At 40.7% G+C, this 22,315-nt stretch overlaps 1 protein-coding gene across 1 annotated transcript in view; it reads right to left on the bottom strand.

Moving 5' to 3' along the window:
* Positions 1 to 22,315, bottom strand: part of Creb5 (cAMP responsive element binding protein 5) — a 443,969-nt gene that overhangs the window by 362,083 nt on the left and 59,571 nt on the right. The window contains exon 2 of the mRNA XM_069997230.1: positions 3,355 to 3,426. Within this exon, the coding sequence (XP_069853331.1) occupies positions 3,355 to 3,408 (54 nt within the window). The 5' untranslated portion in view covers positions 3,409 to 3,426. The remainder of the gene's footprint in view (positions 1 to 3,354; positions 3,427 to 22,315) is intronic.

Raw genomic sequence — 22,315 nt, forward strand, 5'->3', positions numbered from 1 at the left:
TCACACACACACACACACACACACACACACACACACACACACACACACACACACACACACACACACACACACACACACACACAGAGTTTGCTTTCCAAAAGAAAAGCGAGGAATTCCTTCCACCATCCCTTTGGAATACCTCCTTTCCATTTTCAGCTCCTCTTCTCCATGCAGGCTCCTGGGCTGTGGGTTGTCACTAAGGCCAAGACCATAATAACAACAATTGACTTGGAGTTCCTAAAATGCCACCAGGTAACTATGGGATAACTGGGTGACTGCTACATTTTTGACCAAAAGATGGGCATATTTTGATAATCACTTCTTAAGGAAAAGAAACATATCCACATCAAGTGGAAGCATTGAGTGTTAAATGCATTTTTTCCACTTAAAGTTGTAGGTAATTCCCGGAATTGTCCTTTTAAATCAGGAAACTTACTAAATCCTCATGTTTTACCTGCAATGAACCTTTTCATCAGTTCAGTCAACCTTGTTAACCAACTACTTCATCAGAATGTTCAAGGTCATTCAAAATAAACTGTTCAAGGGCTGGGGGATGTAGCTCAATGACAGAGAACTTGCCTAGCATGTGTGTGTGTGTGTGTGTGTGTGTGTGTGTGTGTGTGTGCGCGCGCGCCTGTGCATGTATCTGTACCTGTGTTGTGTCTGTGTTTGGTACTGTTACATCTCCAGCACCACACACACCACCACCACCACCATCAACAACAACAAACCTGTTTATTCAATGTAATACATAAAGCTTACCTCCTCTACTTCCGAATCTACATGTGAGTTCATAGATCCTCCTTCCACCCCTTCCACACCTACCCTGCCTCAGGATGCTCTACACTTGCGCCTTGGTCCTTCCAGCCCCTTCCTCCTCCGGCTTTCTCCCTTTCTCTTAGGGGTTCCTGGCCTTTGGCTGAATCCAGTTTGGCTATCCTTTAATTTGAAAAAAAGCTCAGTACCATTAGATCACTCAGCTTCCCGGCACTGCCCCAGTGCTCTTGAAAGAGTCCTCTATGCTAGCCACCTCCGCTTCCTCACCGCCCACTCACTCATTAATCCTCGGCAAACCGGCCTCCGCCCCTCTGCTCTCCCCTGGCCAGTGAGCAAATGGGTGCCAAATCCAACAGCCTCTACTCAGACCTCCAACTAGCCCAGCTCCAACAGTGTCTGCCACAGTGACTGCACGTCTGTGGCATTGATTTATTTATATTCTGACTCCCAAAAAGACTAAAGATGGCTTAGAGCAACACACACACACACACACACACACACACACACACACACAGAGTGGAGAGACTGATTGGAGGTACATGGGGCCCCCAAAGGAAGGAGTTATATGTTAAACTGCAAATGACAGGCATTCATTCTCAAGCAGGGGTAATTTTCCCCCCTAGTGGGGCAGCAGATAATATCAGAATGCCTGGGGTGAGTACAATTGTGGGATCACAGAGTTTGCCACTACTGTGATCTGGAGAGTAGCAGCTAGGGATATTGCTAATTATTCTCCAATGCACAGATCAGCTTCTACACCAAAATACTCGGCTCTAAACATTAATAGGTGCCAAATTTGGGACATTCTGTAGCCCAATGACTTACAGGTAGCTCTCTTCAACATATCTATCAGATGTAACTGACAATTTCTTCCTGAAGATATTCTCTACTGTCAATCACCTTGGCTTTGGCTGGGAATCCCAACCGGCCTTGGCCCATTCTTCACCATTTCCGGGTTCCTGGAGCTCCCATTCTAATAAATGCGCCTTCGCCGGAAAAGCCCCTTCGCCATCCCAAGTAAAGTCAGTCCTTCTATTCTGTGCTTCAGATCTACCCTACTTCTTCATGAAAACTTAAAACTGATGAACTGATCATGTGGTTACAGATTTGATGTCTGGGCCATAAGTTGGACGTGTGTCTGGGGCACTGCTGTTTCCTTTGGGCAATCAGTGTGCCTGGCACATTTGTAGACTTTCCAAAGTGTGTTGACTGACTACCTGAGTAAAACTTGATGCCTTATTGTCACAGCCAAAGCAAACTGCTCCAATTATGTTCCTCTTTAGCTATGGAGATTTCCCTTTAAAAGAAACGAAGTGACCGTCAATCAGTTTGCCTTAGTTAGGGACAGAGATTTCAGGTAGTAAGGTAATATTTCTCACTCACCACGAAGAGTCCTGATCTAGAGAGAATTTCCCATTATTATGAACCCATCTGTGCTTTCATAGTGCTTACTACTTCAGAATGACCTTCAAAACTTGTTTGCTTCAAAACTGCTTTGCTAACTTATAGTTTAGAAGTGAACATTACTTAGTAAAAAGACTCCCTGAAATTTCCACTCTGAGCAAAGGACTCTGGGTATTCAGGAGATAATACTGGCAACAGCAGCTTCTTTTTCTATGACTTCCTCCCTCCAGCCTCTCCCAGAATCCTTCAGGTACTCTCTGGGGACATAGAATAAGAAAAGGTCTCAAGGGGCATGACCTCCCATATGATATATGGTACTGCCAACCCCACCACATAGGCAGTTGTGTGTGGTGAGGAAAGAGGGGCTAGATAGGACCTGGTTCCTAGTTCCCTTGAAAATATTAGTGTTAAGGAAAGGGTGTAAATACCCACATTAGACAGATGCCTATGCTCAGTGTTTTAAACGTGTCTCAGAGCTTGGCATGAAAACAACCACATAAGATCATTTTTTCATACATAGCAATAGCTAGAACATACAGAGAGCCCAAAGTCACGAGTAGAAAAAGAAAAACTACCATCATGTTTCAAAGGTAAAGTTCTCCTTTTTAAAAGGAGAGTATCCAGTGTAATAGTTTTCATGGCAGCATCAGTATCAGTAACAAGCATGGATGTTAGCAGGCCCTCCATTATACATTCTATAGGCAGTATCTCCTCCAATTCTCATACTATTTCTTCTTAATGATTCATCAAGAGATCTCCTTTTTAAAAGGGACATGTGTCCCTTTTAAAATTCAGATACAGGAAAACCATGGGTTCTAGAAGAGTGGTTAGGGGTTCTTTTACTCAAAGGAAAAACAGAACAAAATAGAATTCCATCTTTAACAAGGAGCCATTCACTAGTAAAGCCCAGAGAGGGCTGAGAACCCTCCCATCCTTTCCTGCACAGCCGGAATCTGGAGTGAAAATGTTCAACACTACCGTATTTTAACTAGCAAGAGGGAAATAGTTCAGACTACTTAAAGTAAGTAGTGGTGATGATGGTCGTGGCATTCATATGAGGGAGCTTTGACAGTATCTTGGAAAAGATGGAAAGCCCAGGGCAGGTGTGATTGCCAGGGGACAGGCATTTTCCTCCAGTAAAGCCAGAGAGCAAGAAAATCCACACACACTCACCTGGGAGCAGCCTGGGGCACTGCAGACAAATGGCCTCTCCTGCTCCAAATTCATCTTGGATTCCTCATATATCTGAAGGGTCAGAGGGAAAGGGAGAGATGAAAACAGAAATCCATGAATATCTGCTGCTTCTACTTGAGGCATATGAGAAAGGCAATCTCTAAGGACCCCTTTCTACACCAATTCCCAAACCAAACGCTATAAACACAAACATGAAGGCACACAGTCTCTGCTTTGCTAAAGTCCATTGAGTGTGCTTCCTTGAGTGTTCACTAAAGAAAAACCATGCCTGTGGTAAACTACCTGGTGGAGGTTATTTCCAGGACAGAAGACTCTGCCTTTCCAAAAGACTCTAAGGCAAAGGGTACCAGTACCCTCCTTCCTCAGTTCTGCTAGCAGTATTGGGGCATCACCTATTTACTTATTCCTTGGTTTCATGTGTTTTTTTTTGGGGGGGGGGTTGAATTCAGGATGTCCCACTTGCTAGACAGGTATTCTACCACTTGAAGCACACCTCAATTGTCTTTTGTGTTAAGTGTTTTACAGATAGGGTCTTGTGTCTCTGTCCAGGCTTGTCTTGAACAGAGATCTTCCTATCTATGCCTGGATCAACCACCATCCATTGCCTACAAGTTTTTTTAGTACATTATTTGTGGGTGATTCCAAAAGTACTCCTCCAGTACCTTCCTCTTGAAAGAGGAAGCTCTATTCAGAGTCATAGAGGAGTCACTGTTTGCTGACGGAAGTTTTACTATCTTTCAGCCCAAATCAAATCTACCTTATACATCAGTACATTTGCTCTTCCAAACACTAATGTATGTGACAGGTATTCGTAAGAAAATACATGCATACTTTTCACACAAAGTGAAAAGATTTACCTTAGATAACACTGCCTGTCAAATATTTAAAACCAAAATTAAAGAAATGTACAAGTGTAAACCCTCTTAGCACCATGTTTCCTAATGCAACTTCCACAGAACTCTGCCCTGTTCACTCTTCATTTGGAAGAACTTCCCATGGGCTGCCCATGAATACATTAATACAGTGATTAGCATTTTATATCTCTTCTGCAAATGCATGACTATAATTCGTCTGTTGTATCATACTTATTTACTTTTTGCTTATTATAAGATCATTTTTCTCTTTTTATTATGTTTCTTTTTAATTGACACATGATAATAGTACATTTTTATGGGGTGCAAATAAATAGTTAAATAACATATATAATGCACAATGTTCAACCAAGGTAATTAACATTTCCATTGTTTCAAACATTTATCATTTCCTAGTATTTGGACCCTTTGAACTCTTCTCTTGTGGTTCTTATATAACAGGTTCTTATCAAGTACAGTCACATTTCTGTGTTGTATTCAGAAGAACACAGATATTTTTGGAATCTTTCTGTCATGAGCAACTAAACAATTTCCTTTATCTCATTATTTTATTTGACTGCTGATCATAGAATACCTTCCCGTGTACCTTATATTCTTGTCACTCCTGTTTTTTTAATGAAGAGAAAATATTTTGATCTGAGGTAGAATTAATATTGAGTCACCCATTAATAAAATGCACAATGTTTTTCTAGCAAATTTTTAAAAATGCTTTCCTAGAAATTTTCTGCCTCTAAAAGCCTTGTCTGTTTGACCATTGCCAGGTCATTTGACTGTTTTAGGCCTCAATGTTGCCTCTTCTACAAGAGAGATAGCAATATCCATCCATCTTTTAGCTCCTTCATTCCTGTGTCTTATTGCTCAGTTGAAGCCCTATAAGTAAAACATTTTCAACTTATGTACCAATGTGTGTGTGTGTGTGTGTGTGTGTGTGTGTGTGTGTGTGTGTGTGTGTGTGTGTGGAGGTAGGCAATGCTTGTGAACAAGTGTTTCAGAAAGCTCACTCTACTATGAATTATTTCCTAGGTTTAATATTGCAACTTATGATTTATTTCCTTATTTGAGAGCTTTATTTACTTAAGTAATTAAAAAAACCCTTTACCTCCCAACATTAAGAGTATATGACAGTGAAATTGGAAAGGTCCATCTATACGCATTTCCAACCTACATCAGAAAGTAGCAATTAATGATAATAAGTAAATTAACATCCAAGCAAAAAATGTCATCAAGGCTGGAAAGTACTACTGCTGAAACTTTAAAGAGATCCATCAAAAGCCAAAATGAGGAGAGAGATAGAGCAAGTTTAGGTTAATAAGGATGAGGAGAAAGTGTCTTTCTACTAGATTCAAAGCCTTGGCCCACCCAAATTTGTTATTTTTCATAAATTCGGGCCCATCCTACCAAACATTTAGCTACATGTTTGCTACCCCATCTTAATAACTGTTTACAATTTGTACATGAGCTTCCTTGAATACCTCAGAACTATATTTTGATCCTGGCACTTGGAAACATAAGAGGGACGAGCTATATAGACTTGTTCTATCTTTTTGAGGAATATGATCAATGTAATTTAGTATACACAGAGATGTGTCAGTGAAAGGATTCTGACTCACAAGATGCCATTGGAGAAATACAGTCTATCCTCAAGTCATTCTTTTTTTTGTAGTATCTTTAAGTAGTACACATAGTTTCAATTCAACATGTCAATTGATGAATATAATGCATTTTGATCAAGGTCAACCCTTCTTCCACTGTTTTCCCTCACCTTATGTCATTTAAAGTTTCAGCTATCTATAAGCTCTACTGAGTTATTCCTGTTATTTTGTCAGCTTATTTTTTAAACATAATCAATATCAATTTATTACATGCTATGCAATAAACATAAGCCAAATGTGTGTGGTAAAAAAAATGGAATACACATCTTGAGGCTAAAAAACATGGCCGTTGCTAGTATAAAATAAGTTTTAGGTAATTAATGAGGCCTAGGTGAGTGGGTGTGCATAGGGAGGTGTATAAACCTCAACTGCTTTATTTTGAAGCTCTGAGGTTCCCACATTTCGTCTCTGCAAACAGCTCCCCTGCTCATTCCTTTTTGTGTAGGTGTTTGCAGTAGGTTTACCAAATGGTGCCATTCCACCACACAGGCTTCATTACATTTATCAACCAGTATGATCTGGTCTGATGTCTTAGTCAAGAGCCATGGTTTATTTTTATGGTCTATTATTATGGCTCTTTTCTAGGACATATTGTAATAATTATTCTCTCAGACTCTCCTAAAGCCCTGCATACCTTCTTTTTATCATCCATCAAGTGGGGGAAAATTACTCAGACAAGATTTTAGCCAGGTTGTACATTTACTCCTGAGAAGTCAGAACTCATACTCTCATTCTCCATTCAGTTGTTTTACTGACTGGGATTTTTAATAAACCAAGTTTGGCTCAGCAACAGCCACACCCCAGGCTCCTATGCATGCATAGATTTTCCAACGTAGGATTTTGGTAAGCATTTTGCAATGGATTCTGAATCCAGAATCATCACAACTAACTGACTTCCAAAAGCTGCCCGTTCCAGAGGCAGTATTTAAAAAAAAAAAAAAAACACCTTTTTTTTGCCTAAAGTTTTCAGAGGCAAGAGATTATCTGAGCCATTTATTCTATCTGGTTTCAGTGATGGTCTGAAAACAGGCCTCCCCCAACTTCCTGGGAGAGAGTCAAGGCTGCTTTTGATGAACATAACGGGGTAAGCTAGCTTTCATTAAATCTCACATGAAAAGATACTAATTTATTATCTCTTCAGCCTCTTGATACTGACATAGACATTGAAACTATGAAAATTGTCACCTAGACACATGTAGGCCATGTATGAGGCCCAGAGACCACCCTTTAGAAAACACTGAGTGGTTCTGTCACTTTGAATAGAATTGCTCATAATTGTAACAGATATTCTTGTCATTCAATGGTCTATAATAGCACTATTTTCTATTCCCTTTTCCCAAATTCAGATTAAATACTCAACTAAAACAAATGCCACACAAGTCTTAAATTTTTGGAAAGCAACAGAAATCCTGATAACAAATCCTAATGGCGTACAAGTGAGCTGAGGTTTCCACCATTATCCGGGAGATGACAGGCTTGATTTACAATTCAAACTCTCGACTGCCACTGGATTCCTCAGGCAGGAAAATGAGCAAGAATCTCTTTCATTGTGAATGGTTTGACCCCAGAAATTCCTGGTCTAAAATGGGAAGTTCATTCACAATGGCTGATGCAATCAGTCCATTCAACGGCTTTGCCAGTCATTTAGGGATATACTTGGAATTACCATTTCAGGAAAGACAAATACTGCAAAAAGCCAGTACTAAAAGCGTGGGTAGTCTGCACAAAATATTATAAATATGTATTTTAAATTTAATGATAACAACTGAGCCCAGAGGAGAAAATCTGACTCCAGTTGGCAGGAATCAGCCAAGAGTAATGCTCTTCTAGTCCAACTGATAGACAGCCATAACTAGATCCATAGCCCCATCAAATTCCAATTTTAGTACAGAGACACAAATTTCTCACAATATTAACAGATGGATTCATATGGCATTTGGAATAGTAAGACAGTATGTAGGATTGTTTTCATCTGAAAGCCTGGTTTGTGTTCTTATCAACACTAATTTATAAAAGTTTCAAGCTGTAACTGTAAGCTGTAAGTTCAAACAAGCACTAACATGTTGATATTTTTCCATTAGCTCTGTTATCATTAGCTGGGTTAGAAAATGCCTTGAAGAGCTGAAAGAGAATTTAAGTTTTAATTCTGATATTAAAACATTCACAGGGCATTTACTACTCTGTTTTGGAATGACTGTTCTTGGCAAGACTCACAGGAAACAAATCTCACTCCCTTATTGAGTTTACCAGACACCTGCCAAGGCACCCAAGACAGTGATCACTATTTGACCAGTTTGAGTCAGCCACACTGTGTGATACGCCAAATCAATCCTGCTTGCTTTCTGGAGACAAAGCTTGTTGAATTAATTAAATTGGGAAGTGTATAGCCAAAATGCAATTTGTATTTCTGCGAAAAGCAAATCTTTCCCTTAAAGGATGAAAAAAGCAAAGGTCTCATGCAACAGTAGCCCAGAGTACATTCACTAAAACACACCAGACATTTATTTTCTTCTAAGACATCCGCTTTTACATCTAGGATGCAGGGAGGTTTTCCCACATATGGCCAGCTCTTGGAAAGGAATTATATGTTGGATATGAGGCTAAATCTTTCTTTGGAAGGATACAGTAACTTTTATTATCTTTGTTTTCCTCCTCTGTAAAAGAGGACCATTGTAGCAAAACATTGTAAAACAGGATCATTCAAAGTGGTGTTATTTAAGAGATGACTAATGGAAACTCATTACAAAAGAAAAGTAAGCCCATGGTACTTCAAATATAACTTTATTTTTCAAATCTGGGTAGAGTAACTTCAAATAGAAAAATGTATTCCTTTGAATTTTAGTTTAAGAAAATTGGTTTTTATGTGAATGCATCCTTATCTTTCCCTCTCTGTGCTCTCTCTGCCTTTATCTTTGTGTGTATGTTTTCTAAACCAATCTCTTTGTAAATCTAGTTTTTTTGTGTCTTTGTATTGCTGTGTATGTGTTTCACTGACTCTGTATCTATTTCTCTCCCCCTTCTCTCCCCACTCTCTGCATCTCTCTCTCTGTCTCTGTCTCTGTCTCTCTCTCACACACACATACACATACACACACACACTAGTGTTCTCACTAGCTTCACTGGTAAAAAGATCGGGTGGGATTGTTTCCTGTTTCAGTGTTATTCTTGAAGTGGCTGCAGTTCGAATCTGAATTTCATTGGGCTATTATTATTTGCAGCTGTGCGACCTTTTTAACCTTGCTTTAAAAGTGACATTTCAGCCCTCAAGCTTGAAACGCCCCCAAATGCTACAAAATTTTCGAGCCAGAGATTCTACAAGAAATTTGACCAAGGTGAGGCTGTTCCCAAACAAGTGAAAAATTTCACCAGAAACTGGTGTGTTTCAGGATGTGTCTTGGTACAACATATGGCCCCAAATCTTCCCCAAAGCACAGAACATTGTTTAATAACCCTGCAACTGAATATTGCTACTCCATGCAAAACATAAGTAATTTCTTGGCATTAAAAGTCTTCACCATCTCCTGGTAGCCCAAGAGTTCAGTGTCTCCTAGGACAAACCAAAAAGTTTAGGATTATGCTGTCACCCTCTATCATGGAAGGGCTGTCAAAAGTTTGCTTTACACAAAGGTCACTGTCCCCACACAACTTTCATCTCAGGAAAATTATTCCCTAAAGCCCACCAGCTTGCCATAAGGGTTGCTAAGGGCTCACATCCTCTCCCAGATGGCTCAGGGGGTTATGAGTTTGTATATATGGCATTTATACTGTGTATGGGAAAGCATTCCAGTGGGATTGGTTTTCATATGTTAGATTCCTTTTTCTGTATATTTTTAAGTGTTCCATATGTTTCTTTAGACATGAGGACTTTTTTCAAAGTTACAGGCTAATTTCAACGTTTGTTCCGCCTAATCCTATCTTATAACTTTCCTATCTCTGGGTTCAATAGTTCAGAACACACTTAGTAAGCCCTACCAGTGTGGGGCACTGGGGGTGTAGGATGGAGTAAGTCACAGACCATGGGGGTGTGTCTAATGTGTGCATTTATGCCCTTTTCCTCTTCATACTCCTACTCTGTACAGTAGATTTTTTCAGAACATGTCCCATCTCTAAGAAAAGTGTATTTGACATGTGTGTGGTTAACAAACACTATTGTTGAGATTTTCTGGTTTTGAGGGAAATATTGAATGTAACCAAATTGCTTGTCTTGTTTCTAATGGAGCTGAAGGCAACCTCAGGAATCTAGCTAGAAATTGGTACATTCCCTGCCTTTTTACCTGCTTTCATTGCAAACAAAAAGTCATGAGAAGGAAACAGGGAAATTAGAAGAAGCTCTGATCAGGGCTTGGGGTAGCATTGCTTCTTTACCTTTCCAATATGTCCTTCCTTGCCCTTTAAACTAATTGCCCAATTAAGTCCAAGAAGGAAAAGCTATGGCTGAAAAGAAATTCAATGTAGGGCTGGGAAGGTGGCTCAGTGGTAGAGCGCTTGCCTTGCATGCATGAGGCCCTGGGTTCAATTCCTCAGCACCACGTGAGCAAAAAGAAAAAAGCCGGAAGTGGCGCTGTGGCTCAAGTGATAGAGTGCTAGCCTTGAGCTGAAGAGCTGAGGGACAGCGTCCAGGCACAGAGTTCAGACCCCACAAACGGACCCCCCCCAAAAAAAGAAATTTAATGTAACACTGAGTTTGACTTTTCTATATATCAGGAGCAGCTTTCCTTGGGAGAAAGAAGTTCAATGACTTCTTTTATTCATTTATTTATTTTTACTTTTAAAATATAATAACTATTGTTATTATTGTTTATGTGGTACCAAGGAATCGAACCCAGGGCCTCATGCATGGGGGCAAGCGCTCTACCACTAAACCACATTCCCAGCTAGTTCTTTTATTTTGCATGGCTTTTGTTTTTCATTTTTGTTTTTAAATAGCAATTTATTTGGGAGAGGGTGAGAAGTCAGCATTTTTACTACCCAGTTTGGGGAATGTCCCTTTTGCAACTTTTGCAACATTTCTGTTCACTTTCCTGACTATTTTAATATTTGCCCCTTTATAATTATAACATATTCTCAAATCCAGTCACTCTCTCCCTAGATAATTGCTAATATATTTTGTGTTTGATCTTTAAACTATTTGGTAGTAAAACTAATACTTTAAAGTATTTCACAAAACCACAACTTTTTCATCTTGCTTCTTTTTCCCATATGCAAATAACTTTCATTGGATGGAGTTTTTTTTTCTTTGTTATCTTTCTTCTAAATAAATATCTTTGCATCTCAGCAACAATCCACTTTTGGTCTGACCAATGCATGAGGTGCAATAATAAGCAAAACACCTGAGAATTTGTCTTGTCTAGGAAATGTGAGGCCACACATAACACAGTGAGTGTATGCCCAAGCTTTCTGCTTTGGGGAGGTTTGTTACGAGACCATTTCATCTGACTGACTGTTGAATCTTATAGTTTCTACTATTAGTGTTCTATAGGAGCTTTTGGCCCTTGGATCCCATGGAAGGCCACTAAGGCTAGGCATTCCCAGGATGTATCCTAAAGAAGCCTGCAGGTGTATTAAAAGCCTGTTCCCTCTCATACTGCCAGCTGAATAAGGGGTAAAGGCATACCTAAAGACTTAGTCCAGATTCCTAACACATCATGCTTCTAATAGAAAGTGTGTGAACATTTAATAATGCTGCAGTTCATCTAACGATCATATCAGGAAAAAAAATCTCACATCATCAAAAGCTGTATTATTCTAACAAGATTCCCTTTCTAAATATTTGCAAAAATCACATCTTCTTCTGTTTTCCAGATATGGCATTATGTCCTGTCTTATTTCCTATATTTGCAAATATTCAGAGTCAATTTTTATTTGTTACTGTTCTTGGTGAGGGAAGGAAAAGCCATTACTGGAATTCGGCAATGAAACCAGGGGTATGAACTATGCTGCACATGCAGAATGGACAATCTTGGGACACACTGGCCAGTGACTAATAGTTATTTTCACAAGACTGATAATAATATGAGTATCCAGCATCTATAGCCTATTTTATGGTAAAAGGCAGAGAAGTATAGAGCAATAGAGTGAGACAATAAAAAAATTAGAGAGCATACAGGAGATAAATAGGATAAGGCTAAATAAATACCTACTTCCTTTACTTTTTGAAAATCCCAGGCAAAATTAAACTTGGAATAAGGCAAGATTCAATGCCAATTAAAACTTTATGCATCTTCAAAGCTGGGCAAAATGTCTGTAATCCTAGCTACTAAGGAGGCTGAGGTCTGAGGATGGAAGTTCAATGCCAGTCAGGGAAGACAAATCCAAGAGACAATTATCTCTGAGATTGCCCAGTCCAAAAAAAGTAGCAGAAGTAGAGGTGTGACTCAAGAGGTAGAGCTCCAGCCCTGAGCAGATAAAAAAATAACCTGATTTTAAAAAGTCAGGGAAGGGGTAACAAGTGCAACAAAAAATATATTCACTACCTAATGTATGTAACTGTAACCCCTCTGTACATCACCTTGACAATCAAATTAAATTTTTTTAAAAAGACAACCAAGAGCTAATGGTCTGAGGTCATGCATTAGTACTGGCATTTGTGGGTGCGCACACACACACACACACACACACACACACAACACATACCTATTTTAAGCACCTTCAAAATATACATTTGAGTTTAGCATTTCCTCTTAGTATGAGAGGAAGACAAAAATTGGTCACCAATATTATAGCTAAGTATGAGTATATACTTTCCAGTTCAATCTCTAGAAAGATGATTGAGCCAGTAACTTGTCTGGTTTAGCCACTGGCAATCCCTACTGTCCAAGTAACTGACTGAATCATTGTGAACAATATGATTCAACAACACAAAATAAACCTTTAGCGTCAGGTGGAATCAGGGCATTTGCCCATGACTTTTCACCATGTGGGATCATAGCCTCCATTGTTTTCTATTATTATTTGGAGGATAGCTCATCACACAGAGATTTCTTTCCTTCCTTTACCTTAAGCAGAAACACCAGAACTTCTACTTCAGTCTTAATGGTGCTACTACCGTTATCTAGAAGTTCACAGAATATCTATTTGAGGAACATTTGCCTCTTAACCAACTTCACCACAGGAAATCTTAATAAGCCAAAGTAGAATACACACACACACACACACACACACACACACACACACACACACACACACACACACACACAGATATGCTTAATTTGTCTTTTTTACAAACAATTTTCTTGCTGAGATATAGTTAATATTTTTCTTTGTTTATATACTATTTTCCTGTGGAAAGTTGATTTTATATAATATATATATGTATATATATATATATATATCCATGTTTTAATTTTTTTTTTTGGGTCCAGTTGTGGGGCTGAACTCTGGGCCTGGGCGCTGTCCCTCAGCTCTTCAGCTCAAGGCTAGCGCTCTACCACCTGAGCCACAGCGCTACTTCCAGCTTTTTTTCTTTTTGCTTATGTGGTGCTGAGGAATCGAACCCAGGGCCTCAGGCATGCAAGACAAGCACTCTACCACTGAGCTACCTTCCCAGCCCCCATGTTTTAAATTTTTATTGGCTTCTACCAGTTATAAGGGAGGGAAGATTTCACTGTTACATCGCCATACATGTTATCTTCTGTATTCCAATCAATTTCACCCCTGTACCATTCCTTCTTAAATAGTATCCCCAACCGATTTTCTTGATCTCTTTTTGTAGTCCAAAATAGCCTATTTTGACAGTATTCAATCTTCTTTGTCCTCCTCTCAGTCACACTTCCTGCCTACAGAATCTGTTTTTCTTCCCCTATCCCCATTGATCACAGCTTTTGTTGAGTTTCTCCATGCAGCTCCCATAGATACTGACATATTAAACAATTATTCACCCTCAATATTTTTCCAATAGAATATATACAACCATTCGATATACAGAATACATACACATATGTATACACACATCCATATCCATTGCAGAGAATATTTTATCCCCATAATTAAATCAAGCCTCAAGCCTCAAATGTGTCTCCTAAGGGAACTTAGGATACAAGGGTACAGGGCTCACAGGAGATAGGGGACACGCACCTGGGCCCACATTTCCACATCAGCGTCATCACAAGTAATGATCATTAGACATTTTAAAAGTGTAGAAATAAGCCATTTGTTTGAAATTCACTAGATCCTCTGTATAGACTAGAAAAGTCCTTCGTTTCTTTCTCAACTTCTGATGAAACAAACAAAAGTCCCTCACCAAAACCTAGGAACCACTAAAACACCATGAAAAACAATTAAGGAAGAAAAGGCTTTTCCTCAGACCCCCACCAGAGACGTGAAAGCTATAACAAACTCCAAGTGATCAAAGATCCTAGCCAGTGATAAACTCCCCCACCCCCTCAGGGCTCTGAGCCCCAAACAACAGCACCATTTTGGAGACCACAATTGAAATGCACACATGGAAAGGGAAGAGGACTTTTTCAGTGTCCCTACTCTCCAACACAGAATTCTCACTCAGCACAAATATAGTCTCTTAGCTCAGGGGGTAGAGATCAGACCCTCAGCAAAACCCTGAACCTGGCTTCTCCCAAGATAGAAAGAAAAGAAGAGGGAAAGACATGCACCCAGTCCCCAGCTGGAGCATGGTGGGAGGGGGGGTCTCCCGGCTTATTATTGAAAGGCTGAGTAAAAGAAGGGGAGAAGCTGCCAATCCTCCGGCTCTGCATAGCCATGGAACTAACAGACCATTCTGGTGGCATTGTACTCAAGCTGCTTCAGGCAGAGTGGCCTGGCCGGTAGACAGTGATTGATTACCTGCCACAGTGAACTTGTTCGCATATGGCATGACCTCAGCCTGCGTGGGGGTAGATGAGAAATGAGGACACTGGTCTCTTTCATTCACTTCTCCTCACAAAGCCACTGCATGCCTACTGCGTGTGGCCTCATGCTAGGAGGGTGAAGGAGCACACCAAAAAGCCCTTCCTCTGTACCTCAACATCCAGCAATGATTGAGGTGGGCCCATATCAATGGTAAGAAGGTAGGCATTGAAGGCTATAAAGTACATAGAGTCCAGTGGTCTTGAGAAAGCAAAGATGTTTCACTAATTACATCAAATACCATGTTTCTTTTCGCCGATAAGTATTTGTCATAGTAAGATACCAATTCAAGGTACAAACGTGCATGTGTATGCATGCGTGCGCGTGCACACACACGCACACACAGGTGCAATTACTGTACTAAAAGCAAGGGATTTGTGCAGAGTTATTGCCTGGAATTCTAAAACTCTGGAGGCTGAGATCTGAGGATCCATTTCTGAAGCCAGTCTATGCAGGAATGTCAGTGAGACTCATCTCCATCAGAAAAACTGGAAGTGGAGGTGTAGCTCAAGTGGTAGAGCACTAGCCTTGAGAGAAAAAGCTATGGGACAGTACACAAGTCCTGAATCCCAGCTCTCTCTCCTCTCTCCCTCTCAACTCACCCCTCCCTCCCTCCCTCCTTCCCTCCTTCCCTCCCTCCCTCCCTCTCTCTCTCTCTCTCCCTCCCTCCCTCTCTCCCTCCCTCCCTCCCTCTCTCCCTCTCTCCTTCTCTCCCTCTCTCTCTCTCTCTCTCTCTCTCTCTCTCTCTCTCTCTCTCTCTCTCTCTCTCTCTCTCTCTCTCTCTCTCTCTCTCTCTCTCTCACACACACACACACACACACACGGGTGAATCATTACCAGACTACAAATGGATTTGGAACTGGGACATATAACCATATAAGATGATGTTAAATGAAATGAATCCCAAGACAAGGACACAACTTGTTTTTTTCTTTCTTGCTATTGTTTTTACTTTACTATGTGATTTTTTTTGTTTCTCTTAACGTTCTTCCTCCACAGTATAACCTCTGTTTTCATTGTATTTCATTCGGGTGCCCTGCATCTCATATATACATTTTTCTAATTTGGGGAGGGGAAGGGAAATAACAAAATGCTGAAACAAGGACACAGGTTGACCTACTGTAACAATGACATGTACAAGACACTATGTAGAAAATGAACTTTACAACTTGGGGGGGAGGGGGGAGTTGGGGAAGTGGGGAGGGAAGGGATGGTAGGGGAAAAACAAAGGAGGAGGTAACAATGCTTGATAGGAAATGTTCTCATTACCTTGTTCATGTAACTGTAACCCCTCTGCACACTATGTTTACAATAAGAAACATTCTTAAAAAATTGGTGCTTGTTTTCTAAGCAAGCTGAGGATCCTGAAGCAAGTGTTACTAGGCTGGGGATGCCAAACTGATGCTTATACCTGCCCATCTTCCCAGAGGAAACATTCTTAATACAGTCATACTGGAGTGTACTTGGCTGACAAACACACACCCTTGTCTTTGCCGCACAACCCTGTCCACCCAGTCCTGATCTCAGTCATCATGAAGGTAGGAAAGCTGAAAACGTGCGCCTTGCTATCAGCAGCTGCTTCTGACTTCCCTGTAGGATCAATCAGACTATGCCACTTTCCTCCCATCCACATTCCAACTGGGCTCTGTAGAAAGAAATCAATCTCCCCTTTGTCATTGTGTTTTCCCTAGCAAATGCTATTTTCTTTGATGATCTTTTTTTTGGGGGGGGGTCCGGTTGTGGGGCCTGAACTCTGGGTCTGGGCACTGTCCCTCAGATCTTCAGCTCAAGGCTAGCACTCTACCACTTGAGCCACAGCACCACTTCTGGTTTTTTATTTTTGCTTATGTGGTGCTGAGGAATCGAACCCAGGGCCTCAGGCATGCAAGGCAAGCGCTCTCCCACTGAGCCACCTTCCCAGCCCTTCTTTCATGATCTTAATGCTTAGTTTTTACTCTCACTTTCCCCTATTTTAATTCTCCTCTTCTTTTTAGTCTCTAAATATTTATCCCATGTAATATTATGTAGTTCCAATAGGGTGCCAGTGGTTCATACCTGTAATCCTAGCTATGCGGGAGGTTAAAAAAAATATGAGATTCTCATCTCCAATTAACCATCAGAAAGTATGGAAACAGTAGAGGATATAGGAGGAAAGTGGTAGAGTGTTAGCCTTCAGCAGAAAAAGCCAAGCAAGAGTGCAAGGCCCCGAGTTCAAATTCCAACACTGAATCTCTCTCTCTCTCTCTCTCTCTCTCTCTCTCTCTCTCTCTCTCTCTCTCTCTCTCTCTCTCTCTCTCTCTCTCTCTCACACACACACACACACACACACACACACACACACACACACACACACACACACAAATATACACACAAAGAATATTTCTAAATAATACCTGAACAGTGAGTTCACTGTGAAAAACATAGATTCCACAGCACCACAGCATAGCCAGTGATCTTTTTATCTTAACCCCTGAGAGAGCCTGAAGAGAGAGACAGCTCAATAAACATCAGATCATTACTCAGGGTAGGGCAGTTTAATATTAGTAACCTTAGTCCTCCACCCTAAAATGAAGGCACCTCACAAAACAGGAAGATCTATATGTGTGGAAAGTTTAATAGATTTTATGTTTTGCCATGAATAGAAAGAGTCAAATCCTATCTAATTAGCCCAAGTCTTCCATGTGCTACTACATCCTATCTGCCAGGTATTTCTAATCTCAGAAAATCATTTTCCATTCAGGCTGAAGAAAGCCTGGACTGGATCCACTTTGATTTATCTTCTGCATGTAGTGCCTCTACAGGGAACATAGCAGAGTCCCACTGTCAGAGGTTCAGATGAAAATATTCTCTGCCATCTCCAATTCCCTCCGCTGGCCTGCCCACCTTTGCAATCCTGGAATCAGAGGCCTCCTCTTCCCACAATAGGATTATTTAAACAGGAACATTAAGTTCATGTTTGCAAGATGCAGATGTGGCAAGGACCTGGGACACAAGTAGTCACGTGTCATATCATCCTGATTTCCTCCTCGATTTCCTCCTGTTTCCAGAGAGACAGAAACAACCACTTACACAAACACACACATAAAAATCCTCTGGACACCCAAGTTAACCAGTGTCTCTTTTCTTCCCAAACCGCCAATCAACTCGTCACTGGGCAAACAGCTCAAGCACCAGGCAAGAAAACATGTTATTTTTCTGGGCAAGCCTTAACTTTACTGCCTACAAAATACAGCCCCCTGGGCACGACCCACACGTGGTGTGATTATGACTCCCATTGCTCACTACAAACCACTAGTTATAGCAGTCCCCACGGAAACGAAGGGCAGGTTCACCAGCAGGCACCCTGAGGCCTTGAGCACATTCATTCCCAAACATAGGCTGAGGCCTCCTTCCAGGGCCATTCCTGTGGTTCCTTCCTACTGAGGACACTCCAAACAAGCTTCATAAGAGGAGAGCTGCCTCTCCGGAGTCATCTGCTGGTACTCAACCCCGGGGGATTTGTCAAGGATGAGCCACTTTTCTCAGTATTAGAACTAGCCTGGATGTCTACATGTCCAAGGAAGCCAAGAGCCAGTGGGCAAACAACACAACCAGGCTTTAGATTGTCCCTCAAAAACAGAAGTCTGTCAGGCCAAGTCCACAGTTCATAAAAGCCACTTAAATTAGGTACACCCTAAAGCACTCCATAAAAAAAATCTTTAAAGTACCAAGGAGGCCCAAATGTGACAATGAGCCCCTCCCAAGGACATCAGGCCACCAAAGCTAGGCCTAGTCTTTATGTCCGGCAGGGGCTTCTGCTAGTACTCATGGCTGACCTCAGATCCCTGTCCCCACCTGGCCACTTCCTGTAACCTTCAAAACACAATGCTGGTTTGCTCAAGCCCAGAGATAGGGTCCTGTTTCAGTCTCTGGAGGAATCTCAGTCTTCCACGTTCCTAGGCCTCCAATCCCAAAGTTGCCAGAGGCCTGAGAGCAAAGGTCTCTTCACACAGAAAAGAAACATTAGACAATATCTTGGAAAGAAACTATTCACCTTGAGGGAGAATGGAGGAAGGGGGAAAAATGAGGGAGAGGGTTACACTGTTCAAAAAGAAATGTTCTCGGGGCTGGGAAGGTGGCTCAGTGGTAGAGTGCTTGCCTTGCATGCCTGAGGCCGTGAGTTTGATTCCTCAGCACCACATAAGCAGAAAAAGCCAGAAGTGGCGCTGTGGCTCAAGTGGTAGAGTGCTAGCCTTGAGCTGAAGATCTGAGGGACAGTGCCCAGGCCCAAAGTTCAGGCCCCATGACCGGACCCAAAAAAAAAAAGAAATGTTCTCATTACCTTACTAATTTAACTGTAACCCTTCTGTACATCAGCTTTACATAAAACTTAAATTAAAAAAAAAAAAAAAAGCCAGGAGCCAGTGTCTTACACCTGTAATCCTAGCTACTCAGGAGGCTGATCTGAGGATCATGGTTTCAAACCAGCCTGGGCAGAAAAGTTCCCATGAGACTTTTATCTCCAATTAACCACTCAAAAACTGGAAGTGGCACTGTGGCTCAAAGTGGTAGAGCACTAATCTTGAGCAAAAGAGCTCAGGGACAGAGTCCATGCCCTGAGTTCAAACCCCACGACCAACAACAACAACAATGAAATAAGCATTGGAAGTTTGGCTCAGTTCAGGCACATAGCTCAAGGAAGCAGGAAAACAAAATACCTAGAGACACAGGTGATAGAGTGAGACAGCTGAAGATAGCTTTCTGACCCAAGGCCTGGCTGGTTTCTGAGGGCCCAATCTAAGCCAGGCTGAGACATCTCAAGAGAATGCAGGAGAAGATGACACAGACAGAGCCTTCCAGGGCAGAGTGAGGCATGGCTAAGGGAGGCAAGCAAGGCCTAAGATGGGTCAGGGATCTGGGGGTTGGGACAAGAGTGGATACAGGCCTCAAGTTCTCGGGAGAAGGATATTCTGAGACCCAGTGCAGAGAAGCCTGAACATTCCCAGTTGTACAGATGGAGCTAGAGCAGTGAACTTCTCTGCTCCCTGACCAAAGTGCTCCATGAGTGCCATTTCACCTCCCTTCATGCTATTAGGAAGGTCACAGTCGTCCTATGAGGACAGAGGCTGACTTTCATCATCTCATAACCACAACCACACAGGATACCTTGTACATAATATTCAGACTTCCTCCATAAGGAAGAATGTTGTCCTGGCTAAGATGTGAGAGAAAACAGGAAAAAAAAAGTTAAAAAAAAAAAAGCCTTATGGTAACCAGCACAGGCCAGGATGAAGGAGACGACAGAGCCTTGAGAAGTGTGTGTTAGGGGAGGTGATTTTAATCACCACTGAAGGTCCGGCTTGCAGTCACATTGTTGGGTGTTGAGCCATGGCTGTGTGACCTTAGAGAAGGTAATTTACATTCTCTGTGCATGTTTCCTTCTCTATGAATAGAGGCAAGCTCTGCTCTCTAACAAAGACTTACTTTGAGAATTAAATGTACATATCAAGAATAATTCCCAGTATAAGGAAAATATACGCTGTGTTTCAGGTGTAATTGTAATAATGTTTTTCTTCTGTCAGAAAAGATGCTGCTATAATCCTAGATACTCCAGAGGCTGAGATCTTAGGATACCAGTTCAATGCTAAAAAAAAGTCAAGGAGACTCTAGTTCTAATTTACCAGTAAAATGCCAACTGGAAGTGTGACCCAAATGGTAGAGCACCAGCCAGGTAAATACAAGTCCTCACATCAGTACAAGTATACTGATTTCCCTTTCAAGCAGGATGTTGAAAGCTTTTCAGTTCATACTTCACCAAACATAAGGCAGTTAACTATTAAATGCTCTATTGCAGATTTAGTGGTTAAGAGAAATTTTGATTGAAATAAAATATGCATCAAATATAATTGTTATGTCATGAAAGGATTTATTTGGGCTTTGGTTTGGGTTTTGCTTTTGGTTTTTATAAAACTTTGGTATATATATATATATATATATATATATATATATATATATATATATATATATATATATTCCATCTTGGACAAAATCTTGAACATCTTTGACTTCTAGCTATGTCATTTTTGAAATGCACAAAATAATTCTTTTTCATACAGAGTTGTGCTAAGGATTGAATGAGACATATAAGGAATACTGAATAAATTATAGCTCTGTAGTACTATAGCTCTGTAGTGCTATATAGCCTTAAGATTATAAATCTTGATTTTTTTTAATAATTAGCTGTGTGACTTTGGCTAAATCATTTAACCTCTCTGTGCCTCTGTTTCCTTACATCTTATAATAAACAGTACTTATCTCCTGAGGATTACTAGTATGTGAAGATTAAAGGAGTTACCATATGTAAACAATTTAGAACCGTGCTTGGCACATGGTAAGTGCGATGTAACTGCCAGCTCTTATTGCTATTATGAAATTGGAATCTAAAACTTCTGAGAAGCATATGGTTCCACAATCGTGGAAATGTGGTTTATTTTCTGGTGACAAAAATAACAAGCAGAAATAGCATCGCAGTTCAGTGTCATTCATTGGCAGAGACATTAATTTTTATTCATGTATGAGCTTGTTGTGTTTATGTGGCCAAAAAAACAAAATCAAGATTCTGTGTTTTTATTGTTTCCGTATACTTAAACACAAGCTCTAATTTCAAGAGTGCTCACAGATTTCACTGCCTGAGCTGATTCATTAATGAGTTGTGGGGTTTTTTTGTTTTGTTTTGGGGGTTTTTTTGCCATCACCTGTCTCTGCTGTTTCCAGCATAGCAGAGGATTTGGTAATTCTGCGAGCATGTCAGCTAGTAGATGAAATTACAAAGTATGCAAGGTACAAGCAAAGACTCAGGTGTTCCGTGTTATTATCATGCACAACTTTAAGACCTGTGCATCCTTGGATATGTTGAAGTTCTAGCCTGCAAAATAGGAACACAAGTATAACCACTACATCATCAGTTTCCTAGGAGACTGAATAAGAAGCTACCTGGAAAGCTCTTAATAAATGTGAAAAGTATCTAGAGTTTCAAGGGAGACTGAGTACACGGAGTAAAGAGTGACTCAGTTTACCTGTAAGGCTCAGAGCTTTAAAAAGTGGAATTAGACTATTACTGCCAGTATCTTCTTTTTCCTAACTTTGGTGTCTCCCCACCCATTACCCAAGATCCTAGGTTGAATAGATCTACCTCATCTCAGATAACAAAGACTCAGTGTTCCATGTTTTGACTCTCAGATTCAGTGGCTCATCCTTATCAAATTCGACCGTCAAGATTATCTTGTTCAACCAGGATACTGGGATGTCAGGGGGACGGAGGCTTAAGCTGAAGGGAGGCAGAGGAATGAAGAGAGGAAAGGTGGGTGAATGCAATCATAATACACAATGTATAGATGTGACAATGGAATCAGCTAAAATGGAGGAGGGGTGAGAAAGATAGGCAGGGGAATAGAAGGCATGAGGTTGATCAAAACATTGTACTCCTAAACTGACATGCTGAATTGAAATGTTTTTCCATAACTTAAAGATATTTCTTTAAAAAGATAAAAACAAAGAAAAGATGTTGTCTTGTTCCAT

This window comes from Dipodomys merriami, unplaced genomic scaffold (assembly GCF_024711535.1).
Source record: "Dipodomys merriami isolate MVZ:Mamm:240054 unplaced genomic scaffold, mDipMer1.0.p SCAF_5, whole genome shotgun sequence".
Lineage (NCBI taxonomy): Eukaryota > Metazoa > Chordata > Mammalia > Rodentia > Heteromyidae > Dipodomys > Dipodomys merriami.